The 25,985-nt window shown below is 38.6% G+C and overlaps 1 protein-coding gene across 1 annotated transcript; it reads left to right on the top strand.

Moving 5' to 3' along the window:
• Window positions 1-433: 433 nt before the first annotated feature.
• On the top strand, window positions 434-25,553 carry SLC39A8 (solute carrier family 39 member 8). The gene is given in 14 exon segments (XM_032686603.1): window positions 434-656; window positions 7,402-7,570; window positions 11,508-11,629; window positions 11,631-11,678; window positions 12,152-12,274; window positions 13,425-13,468; window positions 13,470-13,522; window positions 13,525-13,592; window positions 20,971-21,070; window positions 21,073-21,135; window positions 21,138-21,176; window positions 21,655-21,704; window positions 21,706-21,840; window positions 24,497-25,553. Coding segments are annotated over 14 exon segments (1,281 nt in total). The 5' UTR covers window positions 434-479; the 3' UTR covers window positions 24,587-25,553.
• The last annotated feature ends 432 nt before the right edge of the window (window positions 25,554-25,985 follow it).

A 25,985-nucleotide genomic window follows, 5' to 3' on the forward strand; every position in this document is an offset into this window, starting at 1 on the left:
CAGGTGGGTGTGGAGAAGGGTGTTGCATGGCAGATTGGAGCAGGCAGGCAAGCTGGATCTATGTCTGGGAGCACACTGGGGGCAATGACCATGATGGCTGTTTGACCCTTGGCCCCTGCACCGGGGGTGGTGGCAACCAGGAGTTTCGCAGCCTTCCCCCTTTGCCCGCGCGTGGAGTCATCTCGATCAGCCCCCACGGCACCTTCTGCTGGGGCTACGCTGACGCTCGGTAAGCAGCCCGACACCGCGGCGGGGACAGAGCAGCGGGACGGCCCCCTCCGGGGGCTCCCGCCGCGGGGGAGCGGCGCCTGCCCCGTCCGGAGCCGCGGGGGCTCCGCCGCGGTGCCGCCCGCCCCGCGTCCCCACCGCGGCCCCCGGGGAGGGGCCGGGCGGGCGCCGCTCCCGCCCCGCAGAGCCCCAGAGGCGGGGGAGGCGCGGCGGGGCTGCGCCATCCGCGACACTCGCCGCGTCCCGCCGGGATGGAGATGCTGCTCCCACGCGCGGCGGCCCCGACGAGCTTCGCCGACGACGTGCTGAGGGTATTCGGGGCCAACCACAGCCTGTCGGCCGCGCAGCTCTCGGCGCTGCTGCACCAGCTGGGCGCCGCGCCCGCCCTGGGCTCCGCGCTGCCGCTCCACCACCTGCACCACAACCAGGTACCGCGGGGGCTGCGCCGGGAGCCGCGTTCGCTCCGCGGCGGCGGCGGCGAGGGCCCGGCTGGGAAGGCACGTCCAGGAACGAGGGAGCCGAGCCGGCTCGGCAGCTCCATAGTGTCTTAAATCTCACTTGCCGTCGTGTTTCCTCGTGTTCCCTCGTGGGAAAGAGGGAGGGAGGGAGGAAATGTCTTACGAGGCGCTGGGTCCAGGATTCGGGCAGAGGTACCGGTCCGCCGGAGAGAGCAGCTTGCGGCAGGGGAGAAGCTGCCGTCCATCAGTGAGCTGCTGCTTCCCGGCATAAGTTCTCCCTCCTCGTTGTTCAGCTCTTAAAGTAGCACTTTTCCTGTTTAAATAGCATCTGGACAACAGCAAAAATATATGAGAATCAGCTAGTTTTTCCCTCCGACAGTTGAATAAGCAAATCTTCAGGACTTGTTCAAAATACAATTGTCACGAGACAGCACAAACTCAATTATACAGACAGGTCTAGTTGTGTAAAGAAACTTCTAAAGAAATTTTCACATCTTCCATCTAAGTTGAGTACAAAGTGTACACACATCGATTTACCTACCAAAAGCTTCTTTAAACCGATGTTTAATTTACTATCATTAGAATATTACTTTTCATGAAAATATTTTTCTCTGTTTAGTGTCTCCATTCAAAACTCAGATCTCATGGCTACTTTTAAAGTGTGTTTAATTTCATATATCTTAGTGTCCTAGACTAAGTTTGTTTCCCTGAAGGAGAATTTTGAGACTAGTGGAGATTTCCATGTGCTCAGAAATCAGGGACACAAAGTCACAAAAATGAAAGGAAAGTAGGAATGACTGTTTGGTCTGGTTTGATTCCACTTCATATGAGGAATGACTCTAGGACCTTGAGAATTGTTTTTAACATTTGGAGTAGTAGCTCCTTTTCTTGTTCTGTGAAGGAGACGAATCTTGGAGATAACCTCCCTTTGTCTTAGAAAGGTTTCAACGGGAATTAACGCCACTGAAATCAATGTAGTATTGAGTACAAGCATAGCAATATTTGCAGGACTCACTGCTTTCAAATCTCACAAATTGAACACTGTTCCAACACAGTGTGTTAAAAGCATAAACATTCCCAGCCACACATGCTAAATACAAGTTTTCAGTGTTCCATATGGCTATGAAAAGGAGCTTTCTTTAAAAGGGCATAGAAATAGGCAGATTCTTCAGTCCTTCAGGTTTTCCCTCTGCAAAAGCACGTAGCTCTTGTACGCAGGCTTTGGCACAAGGTATAGAGGAAAAAAAATAATGCTCTTTCTTATTACTAAAGATGCATATTCCTAATAAGTGATATGAAGTTTAACAGAAACAAATTTTTTTTACAGGCCTCTTCTATTTGTGTCCATGTTGAATAATACGTAGGTACCATACTGAAATGTGTATACTTTTTTTGCTGAGTTACTTGTATTCTTTCTTAAAATTGACCTTACAGCTGCTCCATCAGCTTGTACCACTAAAGCAAGTGCTTTTTTCCTCCTGACCTTTGATCCCTCATGGATGTTAGGTATGTCCATGACTTTGGGCAAGTGGTGCATGCAAATGCATACTCATACCAAGTAAATCCTATGTGATTGTTTTTAAACACCATGAGTCTTTATGCTTACAAGTTGATAATTTTGAGAAGCCATGAAGTGACCTACTCTAAAGTTGGGTGTTGGAAGGTATCAGAGACCTAAGCTCTACTGATTCTCTACAGAGGAAAGTGAATACCTCTGGAGAATGATTCAGGTCTTTCTCAAGTAGACTGAATCCATTCAGGCTGCATAAATATCTGCTGTAGGAACACACAAGATTTATCTTAGACTTTAAGTTCACAACTTCCATGTCCAGAGCTAATGGGATGACTTCTAGACCTTTCTTTGAATCAAGATAACACACCCCTGCTCTTGAGAGTCCTTCAGCAAAACCTGAAAGAATTTTTAGTGCAGAGCTGATCTGTAAGGGACAGGTGATAATAGCACCTGGCAGGAAGGAGCAGTCTCTGTAAGTTTTATCCCAGTACTAGTTTTAAGTTTTAATGTTTCATTCATAATAATTTTGGTAAGCATATTAATCTCATGAGAAGATCCACAAGAAGCTGATCCATTTTCTTTTTCAGATTTTTCATTTTTCAGATTGCAAGTCTGGATGTGTAAGCCAGAAGAAGATGGATGCTTGTTTTCTGTTTTTCTTTGATACTAGGTTGACTTGAAAAGATAAGGAGAAAAGAAAAATGATTTAATTTGTTGATGATGGTGTTTGAGCATATACTGATGTAGGCATTTATGGTAACTTGTGAAGATGTTGATTTTTTTTAGTGTAGGAGCTAAAAAGGCACACTTTTTGAGTACTCTTGGAATTTTGCATTTAACTGTCTCAAATTTCTTATGCTTTTGGTCTCTTCTTTCATCGTGAACTTTTGTAATTCTTTTTATTGTGTGTTTATATTTTCTTTGCTCTTCAATTTTTCTGTTATCACCTTTTCTTAATAGGTAAGCTCAGGCTTCTTCTCAGAGAAATAAGTAGTAACTGAGCAAACTCAAATACTGGTCACTGCTGCTATTTCACATTTTCCTGTGGAATTCCCACACATTTGAGACCTACTTACAGGTGTAAAATTAGCAATTGCAGTCTAATAGATGATGGCTTGGTTATGTGCTCTGTATTTTACATTATTAGCAAGATGTAAAAGCATGAAAGCATACTTAATCTTCTGTCATTGGATTCACTGTAGTATGGTAGCCATATATGTATGCCAAAGGATTAAATGACATGCTCAGAATTTTTGGTCAAAAATGCATGGAAGGCAAATGGTCATTGGAAAGAAAGCTTGTTAACGTCACCTTTATTTTGTGCTTTGATGTACTCAGTAGGTGCTAAAATCATGCTCCTGTTTCCTTCTTTGACTTTCCTAAATCTATATTTATGCCAGTCCAGATGTTATAGGTGAATACTGTGTTTTAATGTGATGCATCTTAATTTTAAAACAAAACATTTGGACAAAATGAAATTAATTTTTTATTACTATTCATGATAAGTTATAATTAATTTTCATCTCAGGATGAGTCAAAATCGAGTAACTTTAGTATTTCAGATAAACTAGAACCAGGCTAGTATCTGCTTTGACTTTTTTTTTTTTTTTGTAGTGTTCCACTAGTTAAAACTCATGTTTTTTGAAAGAATGGAGAGAGTGTGACTTAGGCTCTTGATCCAACACCATGATTTGATGTTGCCTGATCAGTGAGGCTAAATAGGCTTAGTTGTTCTACCCTCTAAGTGTCTTATTTCTACAATATGTTCAGCAAATGTCAGCACTCAAGGACAGTTTTCAGGTCCCAGCATGACCAGCTGCCTTGAACATGGGGGGTGTGTGAAATCCCTAAAGTACACAAGTGCATTCGAGCAGCTTCATCTGGTTTGACTCCTTCTCATGGAGTGTTGCTTATTGAAGGAATGAATGTCTCGTAGCATCCAGTTCTTAGCTGTGTGACAAAAAGCTGTCACCACGTCAGCATTAGATGATTTAATTTATTACAAGTAAGTTGAGGAAGACACAGTTGTATGTCTCTATTTTGCCTTATCCTGGGTCAGACTAAGTTAAAAAAAAAAAAAAGCTGGTCAGATAGGCATTCACTGCATTCTTTCTTTGCTATTGCTACTGTGGAACCCATTGCTCAGCCCAGGGCTGGGCTGGTATTTAATCTAGCAACATCTAGAAACTGCAGTCCAGGATGCTGTTGGGTGTTTAAGTACTTCATATGTGGAATGCTACAGATAAAACAGGCAGAGCAACGATAAGAACACGGCAGAACACAGGGACCAATGCCTTTACAAGATAGTTGTTACTGTCATATTTTTTAATTTTTCCAGTTAGAGGAATCCCATATTGGTCAATCATTTTTGGGAGAGCCTTAGCAGGATAAAAGTAAGCATGTTTTTGAATAACCTAGTTGATGGTTTAATTTTTTCTAAGTCTGAATATTTTGTAATTGTGTAAATTCTACTGATTTAAGTACTCCCCAATTTTGCTGAAAGTGTTTTTAAAAGCATTTTCTTGAAAGTTCAGCACAATCTTGTTATATCTTTTTTTGCAATTGTTTACTAAACACTGGGTGGGTGACAGTAATATTACAACCAGTCCCCTCACCTAATCACTGTAATAAGTCTTCCTGAATAGCAGGGGATAGACATAACAGTAGACTTGGTGAGTCAGGACATCATTTTCAGTCCCCTGTTCTATGAGGCTAAATTTTCTTTCTGCTGAGATCATCTGTCAGTCTTACAAAATAAATAGTGCATGTTTTTACAGCAGTGTGGCTGTGTTAACGTATTTATTTATCCTCCAAAGATAAATGCAGAGTTTTGCAGTGTGCAAACATGCATTGCTCCAGTTTAAGAATTCTAATAGATTCAGTCTTTTAATTAATCCTTTAATTGTGCTAGGGAACTCATGCAAGCTTGCTTTTTAGCTCTTGGATGTATGTAGGAGTTTACTGAGAGTATGAGGTGACTTATAACAATGAATGATTTATAAGAATCATTATCCTCTAGGTTTGTCCCTGATCAAAATAATAATAGTAATTAAATAAAATGCTGTTTCTCAATTTCACATGAAAGAGCTCTTGTCCAATGGTATTTCTCACTTACGTGTTTGTATGTAGTCAAGTTACAAGTCTCAAGTTTACTAATTCATGCTGTGTCTGATTTATTTTCTCTCCATATGTTTTCTTACCTACAACATTGTTTGGATTTTGTGAACTAATGTTAATACTAATGTGTTTTAAAATACTAATAATTCATTCTGTATTTCTAGGAAGGAGACAGTTAAAGGTAATTTCTCTTTGAGATAGTTATAAATTCTTAGCTCTTAGTGGCTTGTTTTTAAGGGCTTTCACCGTAGGTTCCAGGAATGGCTCTATGAGCCAGTAATAAGCACCATACAGGAATTATTCCTGTAGACCACAAGTGTTCTCCCTTTGTTTTTTGAATTATTCCATAATGCAGCGTTAACAGGAAAATGATATGGCACATAACCAGTTTAGAAAGCTCCAGAGTTTTTTGTATTGGTCTGTAAAATACTGTATCTTCAGTGATGATTTCTTTATCCATTACTTCCACTGAGATTAAATGGAACAACATGTTTTAAAAAGCAAAAAAGCCTTCTGTTACCAAGCTGTATTTATTGTATATGTGTTACTTCTTTGACATTAGCATTGATGTTAAAAGATGAAATTATATGTACTTCGCTTCTCTATATTTGAGTCTTCAGGGTCTCATGGCCTTAACAATGTTTACACTTATATTTAAGGTCAAGCATGTATTTGAGTGCTTTGCTAGGCTAGGTCATTCAAGAGGAAGGATAGAAGTATCCTGGATGTAATTTAGCTGAAGTTGCTTGAATTGGCCTGCATGTTCTTTTCCTCCAAGCTTAATCAAAAGGAGTCACTTTCAAGTGATGTGCACATGCTTTCAGTTTCTGGACAGTATTACAAAATTATTTATTAATGGAAGTTGAAGTAAATGACTTGCAGTTGCTTAAGCTTGTCTCTAGAAGGAAATCGTTTCATAAATAATAATGCTGAATTATTGGAGAAGTGCTATGGAATCTGAAGGGTAGCAAAACTGAAAAGAGCAGGGAGGGAACACTTGTTTTTATTTTGCTAAGACTTCAAGTGCTCTGCTTTTGCAACTGAGATTTGTTACAGGGAGAGTTATGCTGGAATTGATGTCTCCTATAGAAGGAAAATATTTGACTTTTTTTGGTCCCAAGACTTAACCTTGGTGTGTGTTTGTTGTGCAGCAATAAGCCAAATCACTTTGTTGACATTCAAAGACAGAACACTTTTCCTTATTATTGTAGGAAATAAAGAACATGAATTAACAGAAAGTGTTAGGTGAAAGACTTCAACAGTTTGGAACATTTCATATAAAACCACTCAATTTTTCTGTAGATGTATGTTTTACAATATTTTTGGTCTGTATTTTATCTTTTTGGTTGAAAGTGACAAGCACAGGAACCAGCCCTGTCCTGGCCTGCCTTAGCACTGCCCTGTCCTTAGCACTGCCAAGTATGTTTATTGTTGACCCGTTAGACACTGTTATATCCCAAGATGAAGGTAAAGTGAAGATCCAAAGTAGGAGTGTATCTCGTTGGAGTGCAGGAAAGCTCTACAAAACAATGTTTGCTCTTAAGAGTTATTGCTGTAAAATGAATGAAAAATGTTGAGTGCTGCTAAGCTTTAGACCATTTTTAAGCACTTAATTGGGGAAATAAATAAGAAGTGTTGTTGTAACACAGAAGTGGTCACTTGTATGAATAAACTGTCACTGAATTACCAGTCATTTTCTGACCTACTCTGTCACTGAGGTTTTGAATGTATTTATTCTACTCTTAAATGTAATTATTTTGTAATTACATACTATTTATTTACTTTGAAGCTATTTTTCCAAATATATTTTAGGGTTTAACTCTCCTGGTTCATAGGGCATAAGATTTGCGAATGTCTCTCTAAAATATGTCGTACTGATTTCTGGTTTATCTCACTTAAAATACTTTGAATCATTTCTGCCTCACATTAAGCAATCACAGTGCTTTCATGCACAGCATACAAACACTGCATAGACTTCCTTGAAAATGCACTACAGTATTTTCATGTAATTCTTGGATTTCTCGGTGTATGAATTTTTGGGTTTGCATTAATGTATTAAGATGGCAAAATTCCTTTTTGTTTCAGTGCTTGACTGGTGAAGAAATTTTTTCTTTGCATGGGATACCAAACAACAGTCACATATCAAATTCCAACTTCTCTACAATATGTCCCGCTGTTTTGCAACAGCTAATTTTTCACCCATGTGATCATCAGGAAAACTTTGAGGATACGTCTAAACCACATTCTTTACAAGGTTAGTTCATATTAATTAATATTGATACTGTGACTGGAGTGGGGTTTTCTTAGGGGAATAGTAACCATTTATCTATACATAACAGGAGTGTCTTGTTTAAGAGGATATGGTTGTAAAGTGGAAACACAATATGCTGGTTTGGGTTAGCAGACCATCTAAACAAACACAAGGAGTCTCACTAACAGCTGGTTAATAGGAGAGGAGATGGGAGTACAGAAGGGAAGTCTGTGCAGCTGATTTGCAGTGGGAAATCACCTAACTGGGATTTGCATGTATCAGGGCAATACAAGGTTTACTTAGGGGGCTACATTTGAGTGGAGATGTTTGCAGTGGGAGTCATGACATCAGGGGAGCCAGCGATTGTTTCTGTGAGGAAAATATTCCTTCCAAATTCTGATTCCTGCTTTCATGTCATCTTCTGTGATGACCCCTCCATGTGGAGTATCATCACATGGCTAGGTAGCCTTAGTCTTTCTTCCACCTATTTTTCTTACTTTATTTCCATATTTATCGTGCACAGAACTGTAAGGTGCAGTAAAAAACAAAGGACAGGGAAGATTTAGCTGGTTAATGAAGTAACTTGTTTCACTGATAAGGATCAAATATAGAATGACCCATTGATTTGACTCAGTATCACAAATAAATTTACTACTCCAAGGGAGTAATCTGAATTAAACTTAAAAGTTAGGATTTTGGATGAGTTGGTGCCTAATGTCAGCATTTATAAGAAGAGATAGAAAAGTGCTTTTCATAACTTTTGAAATACTAGCATCAATAACATTCTGATTAATATAGGTGATCATATTTATTAAGAATTAGAGGTAATTCCTAAAGCTTAGCTGTGTCAGTGAAAGATTAGAATTCTACTTGAGTAATCACTGAAATCATATCACCAATTACTACGGCTGTTCTAGATTGCTTGTATCATATGAAGACACATGGCCAAGAAGTCCATAATATCTGCATCAGAGAGTAGGATCTATCTTTCTCTTTTTTTTCTTTTGTTGGGGGGAACTGTTTAAGTAGGTTGTACATGGAATCCTTGACCTACAGTTAACCTCCTAAGCTATCTAGACCATCCTCCTTGTTTTTCTTTTATCCTTCAGGCTCAGAAGCAATGTCCAGTAGCCAGATAAGCAAGGCAGCCTTCTCCCTGCCCCTCCCTTGGCTGCAGTGCAAGAAATCTGCAAGGTCCATGTAAAGTATTTTAAACCACAAGGGTATGAGGCTGTGACACACAGTGGTACCTATTTTGAACAGAAATTCACAGGAAGGCCCAGTGCCAAATGCAGCTGTTGATTTATTCACACCCCCACCCCATCACAAAGTGAATCTGTATTGCGACAGCATTGGCATCAGGTGATTTCAGTTACTGCCCATGAAGCAAAATCTTCTGTGCATGTTTATATCTGTGCTCATGTGAATTTTCTCCCCAGGGACTCCCATTCACTTAACAATATACTGTCTACTGAAATACTAATGGACAAGATGCACAGAAGAAACCAGTACAATGAGCTTTACTTGAAATAAAAAATAAGTGCTGTCAAAGCAGAGTAGAAGTTGGAAGGCAACATATATCACATGTTTTTCCTTGGGATTTGTATAACTCATATCTAACCTAGCTGACCTTAGGGGCACACTCAAGTCCTTCCCTAACTTGCTTCTCTGAAAGATAATAGGGAGAGCTGTATGAAATGCTGGAAGTTCCCAGTGGCATTCCTTCTGTCCAAGGTGAACATTTTCTGTGCTCTTTTCTTGACTTCTTTAGTAAGGTAGTCATGCACTTTTTTCCTCTTCATCCTAGGCCAAGGCTAAGGAAGAGCCTGAGCCTGCTTGTTTTTATAAAGAGCAATGCTGAGCAATGGTGTTCTAAGGAAGCCATCTTACTTGCACTCCTGCAATTCTGGTTTTTAGATTTCTTGAGTCTTTGGGTATCTTGGCTGTCTCTTTATTGGGTCTGCAGTTCTAGAGACAGAAAGAATAGTAGTAGTTGGCTGAAGCTGACTGTAGCACCAGTCTCAGGGGAAGAGAGAGTATGTGTTCAGAGTGCCCTGCTCTGGTATCTCAGATTTCTGAGATGAGTGGACTCATGAAAAACTTAGTATGGATGGAGCCCTAGTGAATAAAATAATTTTTAAGACAGCAGTGCATACTGCATTGTGAAATACAATCTGCAATGCAGGAACTTTGGCAACATTGGTTATCTTGGAATTTTGTCACTTTTTTATTTTGTTAACTCAGTTTAAAATGTACATTTTTGCATAGAATATGTGTAGATGTCCATACGCTGAACTGAAAGAGACTCATGCTTCTGTAGTAATCCCAAACTGTAAACAGTGGTTTGTGACTCCTGATGACATTGCAGACCCATTTGTTTATTATAAATTTGATTTCAAAAAGATATTTGCAAGCTTAATTGTCATTTATTTTAATGGAAATTAAACTCCTGTGTAGCTTAGTGAATCTACGCATATCTAGTTGTGGTTTTTTCCTGTTTTCTGTGTATCTCCCTCAAAACTGGCAAATTAATGTTCTAATTGGCAGTGATACACCTTCTTTGAATACTTTAAATGTTTCTAATGTTTCTGTTCTTGACATAATATAAATGTCATTATATATAAAAATTGTGACACTCTACAAACAAAATAGAGCCATCCTGGTAGCAGGTGAGTAATCTAGTTTGTTGTGCTTTCCAGCTGTGTTCCAGAAAAATAAGGCTGCAGATCTGATCTGTTAGTTTCTGCCATGCAACTTCTTTACATGCACACAAGCTTATACTGATGCAGCGTTCTGGATTATACCAAATTGTTCTCATCTAGGCAGCGTGGTGTTGGCTCTGATTATTATTTGTGGTTAATTTTACAGACAAACCCTCTGTCTGTGTGGATAACTTTGTGGTTCTGTGGCATCACTTGAGGCACCGTTGTAGACCTCTTCAGAGCAACTTTTAAAGCTTTTCTCTGTACTCACAGTGACTTGAAATGTCACTGGGAAAAACAGTAATCACGCATAGAGGCACGACTTTGTGATGCTTATGAGCAACAACAGCAACCACACCACACCTCTCCAACCTATAATTCAGACTCCAGAATTATTATGGTATGGATTTGTGCAAGTCCTCGTGTCCGAAAATGAAAAATTTGAGACTATGCTTATGGTGAAGGAAACAAAGTTATGGTGAACCCTGGTGCATATACTGCTTCTTAGAAAAAGTTTTCCCCATTGTGTACCTAAATTGCATGTCCTTCTTTTTGAACCTAGAACCTCTTTTTTAATGCACTTTCATTCCTCTATTATAATTGTCTCAACTATGAGCTGTCTGTCATCTACCTGCTTGATAAGTGGTGATTGGCAGCATTTTCAGCCAGCAGAACTTCTTGAATAAGAGAAGGAGGGAGGAGTGTTAGGAACTGAGATACCACTTCAGGGTGATTTGAAGGAGTCATCCATTATCAGGAAGGATTTTGTATCTAGTACAGCCAAGACAGCAGCCTTCTAGTCTTGGAGTTCCTTAGAAGTAAATTGCAATTTATTTGGCATTAAATGGCAATTGACTCTGGGACTAGTGACAAGTTTTGTCTTATCTTCTCTATGCTATAGCTACTTCAGTTATTAGCCTAAGCCTTAATTTTTACTCCTTATTGGCTGTACAGAGACCTGATTTATATTAGCAGCATATAGGCTAGCCCATATATATATACTTATACTAGCACAGTTTCCATTTTTAATATGGTAGTCCAGACAGTGTTTTCAGATATTTCCTTTCTGCAGCTGTGTGTCTTAACTTCAGAATTACATATTTGTGAATTTTAATTTCAATCAAGGAACCACTACTTTTACTAATTCCATGTTTACAATTTAGCAATTAGAGAAATCACAAGCAGACTGAAGTGGGTGTTATACTAAAATATTTTATATTTCTCCTGTTTATCCACAGTTTGGGGATTTGGGTTCCTGGCTGTGACTATCATTAACTTGGCATCGCTTCTGGGATTGATTTTAACTCCTCTCTTAAAGAAGTCGTATTTCCCCAAGGTTTTAACTTACTTTGTGGGCTTGGGCCATTGGTACTCTCTTTTCTAATGCAATTTTCCAGCTCATTCCAGAGGTAAGCAAGGGGAATCATTATTTAGTTTGCATACTAGTTTCTAAAGTATATTAATTTAGAAGCATGCTGCTGTGGGGTTCTGTGTGTGGGTTGTAGTCTCCAAAGAGTTTGTGTGGGTTTCAGTGCCATTAGCTATGATCCCTTTCTGGGATGAGTCAGAGCCATCAAGATCTCTGTCTTATTGTTCATTGGGGAACAATGTTCATGGGCTATTCTGCCTTTAGACAGAAAGAGAAATGCATTGGATAAAACTGTAGTGAACTTTATTGGCCTACACTGTTAACATTTAATCCAAGTTTAAAAAATTTAAAGGATCAGGATCTTTTCACAATTTCAGGTCATGGAAACTGGTGGTGGGTATAGAGACAGTTTTTATAATAAAGGGATATCTGTGAGGTGTGGCATTTTTTTGTTTTTCTGGAAATGTATTAAGATTACAGACTAATTTGCATTGCTTTTTTCTTCACTGTTAGGCGTTTGGGTTTGACCCGAAAGTAGATAACTATGTTGAGAAGGCAGTTGCTGTGTTCGGTGGATTCTATATTCTCTTTTTTGTGGAAAGGATTCTTAAAGTGATATTAAAGATCTATCACCAGGTAATGAAACCTGTCACTAACTGAACAAGCCTTGCCTTAAGTACCTGTCATATTTTATGAGATACTTGCTAGTTAAATAAAATGTGTGGTTTTTTTCTATTTTATCTGAGGAATTCAGCCCTACTGTGTGTTCTGATATAACTATTTAAAATCCATATGAATAGGGGAAGCAACCTCACTTTTTTGAAGGAGTTACAAGCAGCACTGGGAAGAGAATCCAGATGTGAGTGTGATCTGCTCTCACTGGAAGATGTTTCAGTTGCTCTCAATAGCCAAGTCGTTGCCCTGATAGCTAAACACATCAGAAAAGGATGGAAATACCTAAGAGCTGGAGAGAATGGAGTCTGCCCATGGAGTCTCCCCTTCGGGCAGGAGAAATCCATGTGACATTTATACCTTGGTAGTCACCTGCAAAGTGTAACCATGCTGATTCAACATGAATCTTTCCTTCAGTGACTTCAGCTCTGTGTTTCCCCATGCTCTAGTACACAGACCTGCTTTAGTGAACACTGCAGTTATCTCTTACTGCCCAGCACTCTGCTTTCTACCCATATGTCAGAGTATTTGTTTGTTGTGTACTCACGTCAGTGGGACTGATTTTGTCTCAGAGAAGGGCACCTCAAAATTTGGTCCTCTCTGCTCATTACCTGTGAAAGAAAACTGTCCTACTCTTATCTCTCTTAAGGTTCCCCCTCCCAAAGTATTGCTGGTACTGAAAATTATGATGATCAACTGCCCCTTATTGGTAATAGCTAAAAATAGAACCCCCAAATTTGTTACTGTTTATTTTTGTACACAATTTACAAAGGCTAATAAGATCTATTTGACAAACAACCATGAATAATCAGCAAATGTTGGTCACTTGTGGTTAGGAATTTGGCTTGGGAGGTTCTACATAAAGGTGTAAAAGTTAAAAATCCCACATGTATTCTGATTAGCTAAAAGTAAGAGATAAGTTAGGAACTTAGATACATTTGGAGTTCATTGAAAAATTGAAATGTTTACTGCTGCTCATTTCAACAATCACTTGGTGTTGGAAACAAGGCAGCAAGAGTATGATGCACCCACCTTTCCCTTTTTGTCACTATTTTCTTATGTTTGCTATTTTGCTTTGTTTTAATTAGCTCCTACTTATTTATTTGTCACCTAGACTGGCCATAATTACTTCGAAAATGGTGAAGAGAATCGTTCTCCAGGATAAGACTAACCCACCCAAACCACTGTCATCCAGCAATGGGGGGGCGTGTTACGCAATTCAGCCGTCATAGAGAGCAATGGAAATCTTGGTTTTGACAGCATCAGTGTGGTCTCGGCACAGGTATGAAAACTGTGTCTATTTTTTATTGTATTCCTGCTAATTATATAAGCAGATCTGAGGGGAGAGTTAATATGAATTTTTATTACTTTTGTAAATTTTTGTAAACTTAGAGCTTATAATTTGCTTGAGCTCTATGAAAAAAATAATGGGGTTTTTGGGCAAGCTTACAAAAGCTGAATGATGCATTCAATTGTAGCCAACAAAAAAGGTTTTTTTATATCAGTATTTGAATGCATAGGACAGAGAGATGTATTTATTCAGATAATTTGGTTAATATTGATTTTGTTTGTTGTTTGCTTTAAGAGTGATAGTGTATTTTAGTGTTGTGTGATCTCTATGGTGTTCCTGATTATGTAAAGCTGTTAAGTGTGAGAACCTGATTCCTTTGAATAATACAGTAACTTAATACAAAAAAGTAATACAGTAACTTTCATGCAGTATATTGTGAGCACTGCTTGTCATAATTCAGTATGTTTGGATACTATGAGAATTATGGATGTCATATGTTGAGACAGAAGCCATTCCTCCTGGTTTAAGTGTTACTATCTTTCAGATTTTTTCTCCGTATTTCTTTGTGTTTATTTTCATACTGCAAATACAACTTCCTTCTATCTGAGAAGAAAATGGAAGTAGGAAGAGAAAGTTTTGTACCTCTTTAGTCTTTTCCCCTGTGCAGGGAGGAGCAGTACTGTTTCTTACCTATAAAAAATTAAAAACACATTAAAAAAAATCTGGAATGTCCAAGGCAAACTTTTTTCGTAGTAGAGATTTCTGGTTTGCCACTCATGTTCTTTAGCCAGTAAGTTTGTTGTGGGGAGCAGAGAGGAGCAAGCAGGAGAGGCAAGCCAGAGGCATGCCCTAACAGCCAGGAGAAAATATGAGAGTTCTGCATTGACCCTGCAGGCTCACAGGGCATTTGATGGACACAGTTTAAAGCAACAAATTTATACTTGCTCTTACTGTAGAAATGTCATGAAGTGTGGTGGTGGATACTGGATGTTTCAAAAACTAGGAGAAAATATACCTAAAACCATATGGGCACCAAGAGGGAATTAGTAGAGTGTCTCTAAGCTATATTTTGTAGATTTATAAAACAAACAGAAGAACACTCTACTCTCTACAGAGACAGTCAGCTCTAGTGTATGGGTATTGTTTTTCTGTCCTGTACTAGAAGTTACATCTGGACCTATTCCAGTGTTACCTTTGGCTAGCCATCTGCTTATGCATAACCTAAACATAACAAAATCATACCACATATTAGAATATTAAAATGCAACTACATAGGATTTATTTCCAGCAACTAGTTTAGATGAGATACTTGTGACCATGAAATATTGTAAGTCACCCCAAGATCCTTTGTGGGAATACACATCTCCTTTTACATGCAGTCTTAAGAACTTAAAATTTCACACAGGTCTTCTCTTCTACTTATTGTTCTTATGAAAATTCATGCCCTTCAATCTTTCTTTCTGTCCATTTCTGCAAATCCAGGAAGAGAATATGTTGTATTAAATCATCTTGAAAGTAACAGGGTAAAATTCACTCTGGAAACAAGGCTGGCTGCAAGGAAATTTTGGTGTCAGATAACCCACTGCTGAATGTGAGCCCAGGTGTCCAAGAAGGTCAATGCCTGTAGCCAGCAGGACTAGGGAAATTGTTGTTCCCCTGTACTCACCACTGGTGAGGCTGCCCCTCTAATCCTGTGTTCAGTTTTGGGTCCCTCACTACAAGAAAGACATTAAGGTGCTGGAGAATGCCCAGAGAAAGGCAACAGAGTTGGTGCACGATCTTGGAGCACAAGTCCTATGAGGAATGGCTGAGGGAGCTGGGGTGGCTTAGCCTGGAGTAAAAGAGGCTCAGGGGACCTTCTCGCTCTTTACAACTACCTGAAAGGAGATTGTAGCAAGGTGTAAGTGAATTTCTTGTCCCCAGTGACAAGTGACAGGACAAGGGGAAATGGCCTCAAGTTGTGCCAGGAGAGGTTTAGATAGGATATTAGGAGAAATTTCTTAACAGAAAGGATTGTCAGGCATTGAAACAGGCTTTCCTATGGAAGTGGCTGAGCCACCATCTCTAGAGGTATTTAAAAGAGGCATGGATATGGTGCTTAGGGACATGAATTAGTGGTGGACTTGTTAGTGTTAGGTTAGTGGTTTGGACTCAATCTTAGAAGTCCAGTCTAACGATTCTATGATATTGTAGGTAGCAACAAAAAAGCCATCATTACTCTTGTCCTCCTCCAGTGAGGTTCAAAGGGGCCAGGTAGTCTCCGGAGTCATTAGGGGGCAGGAGAGGGCTGGTGTGGCTGAGGTGTTTTGGGGCAGTTTGGTAATGACATGAGGGTAAGTCTGCATTCAACTTTACAGGCGTATAGTATTTAAGAAAGAAATAAAGAAGAAACCCTTTGGCACAAACCAACACATACCTAAGAGAATTTTAATGTGTTCTTGTAATCTACTCCTTATTAAATAGGCCAAACACGGCATCATCAGAAATCATCATGACGTCTTTAAGGAGGGAATTTGAAGCCAGACTGTGCCGAGGTGTGGTAACTGTTTTCAGCTGTGGGGATCCAGCTATATTGTCTCCTTTAATGCCAGAACAGATTGACTGCCAGAGTAAATGTTTAATCAGTCACTTACGTTCTGTTTTCACTTGAAGCAGTAATTGCAACCTTGGAAACCTCCTTTGTGCTCTACCCAAAGTTTGTATCTACTATGCATTGAAATATGGCTTGACAACAGTAACTTTGAAGAAAAGTTTTTTCAGAGACAATTGCTAAAATATCTGTATCTTGAGTGCAGAGTCTTAGAGTTGTATAACAAAACTTTACAGTGGCCTTTATTTATTCCCCAGAGTCAGTGTCAGGATTCCTTCTTGGTCCTGTGGGCATTTCTAGAGAATATGAAAGGACATATCTGGTTCCTGCCTGAGGGAATCAGAGATGCATTAGAAATAGCAATAGTAATCTGGGATATCATGGGATAAAATAAGAGAGGCTCTGTATAATTTTTTAATTTGGGAACAGAGAAGAGATCATTACTTTCAAAAACCCTCTGTGTCTAGAAGAGGAAAAATACCAAGGACATCTTTGGTTTTCCATAAACTGTAGAGATACGAATAATACAGAACTGCATTAATAATTAATAAAAATTATTAATAGTCCAGCTGAGTATTACAGAGTTCCTTAGCTGGCATATCTTCTGTGATGTCTGCTAAACTACCATGAAAAAGTGGGAATAGTCCAGCAGAGACAGACACTGTTCATTTTTGCCTTGAAATCCTATGTATTTGTAGGGTATTTTGTCAGTAGTCTGCCTTATCTTAACATGAAAGAATAGGTATTACTCATTCATCTTCTTCTGTTGGACACGGGATCTAGTAAAGTTCAGAATATAAATCCAGACAAGCAATTGCATTGTACTTTATATGATTTAGAGAAGTTGTCAAGACATTATCCACAATAGATTACATGCAAGAATTATGATATTTCAGACTACACAGTAAATGGCAGATAGCCATATATGTATTGCAGAAGCCTTTCAGAAACTGTTTCCTTGTTTTTAAACTACAGTTATTTCTGCATTTTGAAAGATTTTTATTAAGAAAGTAATTTTTAGAATTAAATCTAGTATTCTAAATTAATTCCAATTACTTAAAAAAAAAAGTACATAGATAAAAGAACCCAAACCTCAGCACTTTTCTAGAATCAGTTCCATTCTTGATAGACTCAACAGCAAATTCTTAATAGTATCTTCTTACTCATGTTCATTTTTTTATTAGATGCATAGAAGGTTCAGCATGTATATTTGTAAATTATTTATTTCACTAAAAGCCCTTCAGATTTTTGTATTTGTCGTACCTACACACTGCTTTAGGCTGTCATTGGAATTCTCAGCTGTGCCAGAAAATGGGTTCCTTTACCTAGTTCTGTGGCTAAGCCAGTTGTGCCATTACAGCCCTCAGAAAGCCATATGCACACAGGTCTCCCCATAAAACCAACTGTGCTTTGGCAGGAACAAACATAAACAAGTATGTACAAGTAACATTTCCGCTCACCTGTATTATTTGCTTACTGTTTCATTGCTCTTTCAGGAAGTTTCATCCTAAGAAATTTTTTTTTTCATAAAACCATTTATTTTATAGAAGTGCTTGGCATTTGATGTGAGAATTTTTTGATAATTGGAAAGTTTTTATAGAGCAAAACCATCACACTCTTTCTCATGTATAATAGAAGTTGATAACAGGTCTTTTCAAAATACAATTTTCCTGAGATTAATATTGCTGCTTTATCTGAAAAACACTTGCTGTTGTTTGTGTGTATGTGAACAATGTTCTTTTTTATTAGAAAAAATGAGTTAATTGTTCAAATTAAAATCTGTGCATTGTCTCAAACTCCCTTTCCTCAGTGAAACTAGAAACCGTGCAAGAAAGATGTGGTTTTGGCAGAAATTAGGATGGTCTACAAAACAGTGCCTCCACCAGTTCATAGGCAGCTTGAAGGATGGTCACCAGGGAACAGAAAATAATATAAGAGAGCAGATTTTCAGCTCAGAGAGCTGGATGAATTGATGGAATTGGTCTATTACTCACTCATAAGTGGTCCTATCTCAATCAGAAACAGTACAGGTACAAATTAATCACCTAAAAAACGTGATTGGCATTGCTTGTGTTGGATGAAATGTTGAGAGGAAAACTTTCAAAAACTAAAGGCAAGCATGTAGTACAAGTCTAAAACTATGTGTTTGAGTCATCAGGGAAACTCCCAATTTTTTAATATCATTGTTCATTTTTGCATCATGAAAGTATAATTTCAGAACTTCCTAGGGACTGAATAGGAGCTGTAAATGTGCTTTGTGGTAGTTTTGGCACTACTCAAGCAAGGCTTTATTATCTAGAAGTTCCAGACAGTGCAATAAGCATCTGACTTGGAAATTCCCGATCTGAACTTTTGTCCTGTCCCAAGACAGTTCCTAATACAAGAATGTAACCAGATAAGAGTCTGGTGAGCAATCATGAGATGGTCCTTATTGCTCTGTCATTAGAGATTTGTAAGAATTTATTAATCATTGTATTTCCTTGTAGTTCAAATTCAGTTGCCTGGTAGTATTTGCCTATGCAAAACTAAAACAATTTGCAATGTTGTTTTTAATAACAAAGAAAATTTCTTGGATTACTCTGTGGCCTTCTCATAAAGGAGAAGAGGCGTTCCTCTGCACCACTCTACTACAAGAACCTGATATGGGGAGAGCAGTGATGATGAGGGGAGAAGCAGTGGATATTGTCTGCCTTAACTTTAGCAACCTTTTTGACGCTGTCTCTCACAACATCCTCATAGGCAAACTCAGGAAGTGTGGGCTGGATAAGCACGCAGTGAGGTGGATTGAGAATTGGCTGAATGGCAGATCCCAGTGGGTCGTATATCAGTGGCACAGGGTCTAGTTGGAGGGCTGTCACTACTGATGTCCCCCAGGTTTCAATATTAGGCCCAGTATTGTTTAACCTATTCATCAGTGACTTGGATGAAGGAGAAGATGTCTCCTCACAAGTTTGCTGACGATACAAAGCTGGGAGGAGTGGCTGATACCTCAGAGTGCTGTGCAGCCCTTCAGAAGAACCTCAACACACTGGAGAGATGGGCAGAGAAGAACCTTCAACAAGAAAATTGCAGGGTCCTGCACTTGGCAGAATAACCCCCTGCACCAGCACAGCTTGAGGTTGACCTGCTGGAAAGCAGCTCTACTGAGAAGGACCTGGGGGTCCTGGTGGACAACAAGCTGTCCATGAGCCAGCATTGTCACCTTGTAGCCAAGAAGGCCAATGGTATCCTGGACTGCATTAGGAAGAGCATTGCCAGCAGGTTGATGGAGGTGATTCTGACCTGCTATTCAGTCCCAGTGAGGCCGCATCTGGAGTGCTGTGTCCAGTTCTGGGCTCCTCATGACAAGAGAGACATGGAGCTTCTGGAGCAAGTTCAGTGGAGGGTGACAATGATGATAGGGGAGTGGAGCATCTCACGAGGAAAGGCTGAGGGAGCTGGGGGTCTGTTCAGCCTCGAGAAGAGACAACTGAGGGGACCTCATCAATATATGCAAGCATCTGAAGGGAGGGTGTCAAGAGGAAGGAACCAGGCTCTTCTCAGTGGTGCCCAGCAATAGAGAAGAGGCAATGGGAAGAAATCGATCCACAAGAAGTTTCATTTGAATATGAGGAAGAACTTCTTTACTGTGTGGGTGACCATGCACTGGAATAGAGTGCCCAGCGAGGGTGTGGAGTCTCCCTCACTGGAGATATTCAAGAACTGTCTGGACACAATCCTGTTTGATGACCCTGCTTGAGCAGGAAGGTTGGACCAGACGACCACTGTGGTCCTTCCAAACCGATCTGTTCTGTGATTCTGTGATAAGTATTTCTATAGGCACACAGATGTATGTATTACTGCTTATGTATTCCAGTAAGTGAGTACTCATTAATGCCTTATAAACAAATATTTTTTTTTAGTAGGGGAAATACTACAATGCTTGCAATATCCTGTAAATATACTATGTGTGTACAGAAATTTAACAGAATGGATCACCAGAAGTTTTTAGGGGGGTTAGTTTGTACTCACAGCTAGAATGGCAGTTCCTTTATCTGCTTCAAGTTTTTCATTATTTTGTGGCAATGCATGTATAAATTACTTCCGCTTTGGGAGGAATTAGTGAGATCCCTGGAGTGTATGTGCATTGCAGTTTTATATTAGCCTGTTGATTTCATACTCTGAGCCTTTAACTTGCACAGTCAGAATTATCCATTACTGTTTTTATTAAACATTCACTTTGTAGAAACTAATTTGAATAGCTGGATTTGACTATCGTTGCCCAAAATTAGAAATAAAGTTTATGGAATATCTGGATGTGTCTATACTCATGTGTACCTGGCTGTTATGCAGCAGGTGTGTCTGTGAGATCATGATGTACTGGCAGTTGTGTTTTAAATACAGATGCCATCAGTCAATGTGATCAGATCCTTCTGACTGTACATGCTTAATAGTGGTGGCTGAGGAGGCTGTGAGGAGCCTTGAGACACTCTTTACCTGACAGGGACTCCAGAGAGACATTCAGACCACTATGGCCTGAACTGCTCTCTCAGATGAAGGGTATTCAGATGAAGCTTTGTAGTCAGGAGGGTGATTGAGCCCTCTGCATGTTAACTTGTTGAAAAGGAAAACATTTGATGCTGCTGCCTGTGCCTTTTGCTTCTTGGACCAAGCAATTTGATCTCTGTATGCAGCAGTGCTTAATTTATACTTGGTAGTCATTTAAAGACAGGAGCATGATTTGTTGGCTTCTTTATTCAGTGGTTCATGTAATTGCTTTATTGTATTATTTTTTCCCAGGAAGAAGCCACCCAAAGCAGCTTATGCAAGTGTCTTAATGGGCGTCCACTGTCAAAGATTGGGACCATTGCTTGGATGGTAACACTGAGTGATGCCGTACATATTTCATAGATGGTTTGGCTATTGGTGCTTCTTTCACTCTGTCTCTGCTTCAAGGGCTTAGTACCTCATAGCCATCCTGTGTGAAGAGTTTCCTCATGAGTTAGGTAAGGAACTTCATGTGTTTTACTGTGGAAATCACTGTTGTAGGAGGTCGTGCATAGACTGAAAGTTCAGAGAAATTAATCAAAAAAATATTCATCAAGAGTTCCAAGCATCAAAATACACATCGGGCACAGGAAGTTCCTAGTGCAGGTGGGTGAAAGCTGGGACTGTATATTGGAAAGGTGTTAATTATCCTGTTCATAGATATTGCATATACTGTTGTATTAATTAATTTTAAAAACAAAAATCATTGTAAGTAGGTGTGTGTTCCCATGCTCTTAGCTCAATCTTGCATCACCTATTTATTTAGAATATATCAGTTTCCTTAGTATTGAAGGGAAATCCTCATCATGTACTTGAATGAAGAAAACCAGCAGGGAGTTATACAAATCATGCATTTTCTTCAGAGTTCCTTTGAAATCAGAAAATAACCACAATATCATTTCTGAAATGGTTTTCCTCTTTTTTTTATTCTTTTAGGGGATTTTGTCATCTTGCTTAATGCGGGAATGAGTACTCGGCAGGCTCTGTGTTTTCAATTTTCTGTCTGCATGTTCTTGTTACATTGGATTGGCTTTCGGTATAGTAGTAGGCAACAACTTTGCTCCTAATATCATCTTTGCTGTAGCTGGTGGAATGTTTCTGTACATCTCTCTGGCAGATATGGTGAGTTATAATTTCATTTTCAGTTATTTTTTTATCTACAAGAAAACAAAGATTTCACTAAGACTTTCCAGTAGAATTTAGTACTTTCTTGCTCTCATGTCAGTATCATCTAATTATTATTACTATTATTAGATGTTAAATCAGCAATTATACCCTTAGTGGGGGTGCACAAATAGTTATGTTTGTTTCATGAAACATGAACTCTTCACTTCACAAATATGGCTTATCACATTATTGCTAAAAGGAGTTTTAGACAGGGACAAGCTTTTCATGAACAGTTTTCATCAAAGAGTAAAAAGTGTATAAATGCGTTCTTTCAGCATTTTGAAGTGTCAGAGTATTTCAGCTTATCTTTAAAGGTTCATTTTTCTATTTAACCATATTGTGAAAGAAAAGCAGAAAAAGAAAGGTAAACAAAATGAAGTTAAGTATTAAGTTTTTAGTTAAATGAAAGGTGTTTTGTAATCACTGTGATAATTTTCAGGTTGTTTAGCTGAAAAACCTGATTTAAATTCTGTTCTGGTTTAAATTAAACAGTGACAGCCCAGTTTCAAGGTTCAGACTGAAAAACTCACTGAGCTCTATGCAAAAGAGTCTGTCCATAATTTATTTTTCGAAGTATGCTAGAAGATATAAGTGAAAGAAATTGTGCTAAGATCCAAATAGGATTTAGACATTGGGAAATAAAATCTGGATTCACAGGCAGTTAGCAATATTCCATAATTTCCTCTTATAATGATGTTTTGTCTCAAAATGAGAGAGGTCTTTCAAGAGTTTTAAGTTTTATTATGTTTAATTCAGTGTTGTAAGAACAGATGCAGCAGGTGCAAAGGTGTTTATACCCTACCACATGAGAATCCATTTGAGTGTAGAATTGGAAGAGTGAGGCCTGAATTGAAAAGATTTAAGTCCCCAGTTTGTTTCTATGTGTGTTCAAGAGCTGTCACGTAGTTATAGTGACCATTCCATTAAATGTTATTATAGTTTAGGAAATAGCATAGAATTTTAAGTAATACCCTAGAATTAAAGAAACCAATGTAAGTAGTTTATTTTATAAGTTTGCAGTACTTGATTGCTAATGCTTTTCACTTCATTTCACTCATATAATGAACAGTAATGTACTGAACTATGATGTGTAAAATTCATGGCATAGATTAGAGTGGCTCAAATTTGTTATTAATCCATCAAAGTAGGTAACATTCTTTTATTTTTATCTGTTGTTCTATTCTGTCTGTTCCTCTCTGTCCTCTCTCCCTGTCCCCCTCTTCTCCCCAGTCTCTCTCTCTCTTTTATAGGTTTTTGGATTGTATCAGTTAGCTATCTGAATTTTTCTTCCCCCTGAAAAGTCTGAAATAGGGTATTCAAGCGCTCTGTACAGAGGTCTGGCTTTCTGCTTTCTGTTATGATTTTCACACACTTCTGGTTTGCTTGTCCAGAAGCAGGTAGGATTAACTGGAATGTCATTCCTTCCTCATTCTCTTTTTGCTGTGCCTTTTCCTTCCAGCATTGGCATATCCCACCTCTGCCAATAGGATCACTGTGAGGTGGGGCTGTGGGCAGGTGAGAATGTGTACACTGAGGTGTGTGCACAGATGAACCTTGTTGTATGGCATGAAGCTAATCTGGTTTGTTGCCATTGCCTCTTGTGCAAGAGTATTACAGAGCTCTGGAACGATTTCTGGGAAGGTTTGGTCACTTCCCGCTAACCTTAACCTGTTTTTCAAGAATTGCGTTACCTTAAATGGCTGTTTTTGTGTTGTGAGATCAAAGAAAGATAAAATTTCTGAGTCACCTAGCCTGGAGGTTTCCAAGCTAAGACTGAAATTAACTGTCTTCATTGCATTCTGGTTAGACTACTCCCAGCAGAACAGGAGAAGAGAAAGTTATTTGGGTACGTTATTCGAAATCTACTGTAGTTGATTTATCGGCAGCAAACACATACCCTGAAGCATCCCATGGAGGGAACTTGCCTGTGCCCTTCTGCCATCACCTCAGAGGAAGTACATTTGTTTCTGCAGTCAGCAGCACAGCAGTCATCCTCTGCTATTATGTTACCATTAAGATGCATGTTACGGAATGAAGACTCCCTTCATTGCTCTGTAGTGTAATATTGCATGTGTTAGCACCGCTTTCACACCAGTCTTCTTTCTTCCTTGCTTGACCTCACAAACCCACCAGACTTTCTACACATAAAAGGTTTCTTATTTCTGAGGCATTATATATGTTTCCGTCTTCACTTCTTTTACCTTTACATAAAGCAAAAGAAATCCTGATCTTCCACTTCCTGAAGAAGGATTTCTCTGTTTATACTAGTGAAGTAACGCAACATTTAGTAATACAAGGGCAAGCTGCTCCTAGCAACATATGAACCAACAATGGAACCTAGGAGACTGCTGGAATCACAAAGGGAAAATTTGCATGAGAGACAACCAGGTGAAACCTCAATAGAGAGGAACAAGGCACCATTTAATTTCACCATTCTTGGTGGAGTAGTTTTTCAGGGTAATTAGGGTGACTTGTTCCCGTGTCTGCCTTCATGCTCTGTTAGTTCTAACACACAGTCCGAAGTAGCATATTGTTCAGTTCTTAATGCCTTAATAAAGCACGCCTACCACGAGATGGCAATACTTCCCTAAAAATATCCTTTTTTTTCAGGTTCCCAGAGATGAATGATATGCTGCGGGAGAAAGTGACAGGAAGAAAGATGGATCTTACATTCTTCCTTATTCAGAATGCTGGTTGCTAACGGGGTTTACTGCTATACTGATGAGCACCTTGTATGCAGGAAATATTGAGCTGTGATATGCAAGTGAAAATGGAATCATTACTGAAGACATGAAGTAAATTGCAAATGGAAGACACTTGAAATCCATAAAGGGACATTCATTAGTGACAAGTCCCATCCTATCCCTCTTGCCCCAAATACAGGAAGTTCTTCTTAGGACTTACAGTCATCCAAATAGCAGGAGCTGTCAACTTCCATACAATGCCAAAAAAAAAATGCTAGTATTTTTATTTCTACTTAAAATTATCAGACGTATCTGAACTGTCACAGAGAAAGGATGGTACTTGGCCAGTAGAATTATGCAATACATGCAACTCAGGAGCAAATGAAGCTGAGGTGTACAAGGAAGATGTGTATTTAAAAGAAAATAATAGAGTTTCATATCCTTTTTTACTGTGATGAAGGCAAGCAGTTTCAATTTCATGACTTTCATGCAGAATTTGTCTGTGTAACATCCCCTTTCCCCATCCAAAAAAAAAATCAAATTATTTTCAGAGTAGGTACTAATGAAGCTAAGATTTTTAATTACTACTAATTAACTCTGGAAGGAAAGATACCATTCCTGCTTTGATCTTCTCTCTTTATAAGTGCACTAGGGAATTGTTGATTTATTTGAGAACCACTTTTTTTAATTAAAGGGAACCTGTGTTAAATTTATAACTTCTATCAACTCCATAATATTTTAGAAACATTGAGTATTTTAAAATGTACAAGCATTTTGTGTTTATGAAAATAATAAACTTTTGTAATTAAGTTTCACAAATATTCTCTTTAAAAAAATCGGTATTTTAGTTTCACAAAGTCGAATTTAGAAAAAAAATCTTGCTAAAATCAACATTCCAGTAGGCTTTTTTGTAATTTGAATAATTTCCTCATGTGCAGTTGAGTGGAAGTAAGTGATAATAAAATATACAAATTCTTATCACAATCTGTTGCATGTGACCTTTCTAAAATCATGCTTATATGTATGAGTTCTTCTGAAATAAACAATTCATCATCTCTAGTGTTACAGGATGTGCACAAGGAAATTCGTAAAAAAATATAGTCCATTTCAATCACCACTTTGCTTTGAAGGAAATGCTGTTATTCTCTCATTGATTTTTAAGCAAGTTTTACAGCTTCAAAGAAGATACTATTTTTTGATGTATTTCCTGGTTGTAGGAAGGGACAAATATTTTATTTTTAATTCTCTATTAAAATATATTTTCTACTAGATAAAGGATTTATTTTAATATTTTACTTGAATCTCATCTGTAATTACATTAGAGAAAATAACTAGGTGTCTATTCTTCTGCACAGAAGTTGTAAATGATACTTACTTTAAAATATGTTATAAATGTTAAAATGTAATCATGACATT

The sequence above is a fragment of the Chiroxiphia lanceolata genome, chromosome 4, assembly GCF_009829145.1.
Source record: "Chiroxiphia lanceolata isolate bChiLan1 chromosome 4, bChiLan1.pri, whole genome shotgun sequence".
NCBI classification, from domain to species: domain Eukaryota; kingdom Metazoa; phylum Chordata; class Aves; order Passeriformes; family Pipridae; genus Chiroxiphia; species Chiroxiphia lanceolata.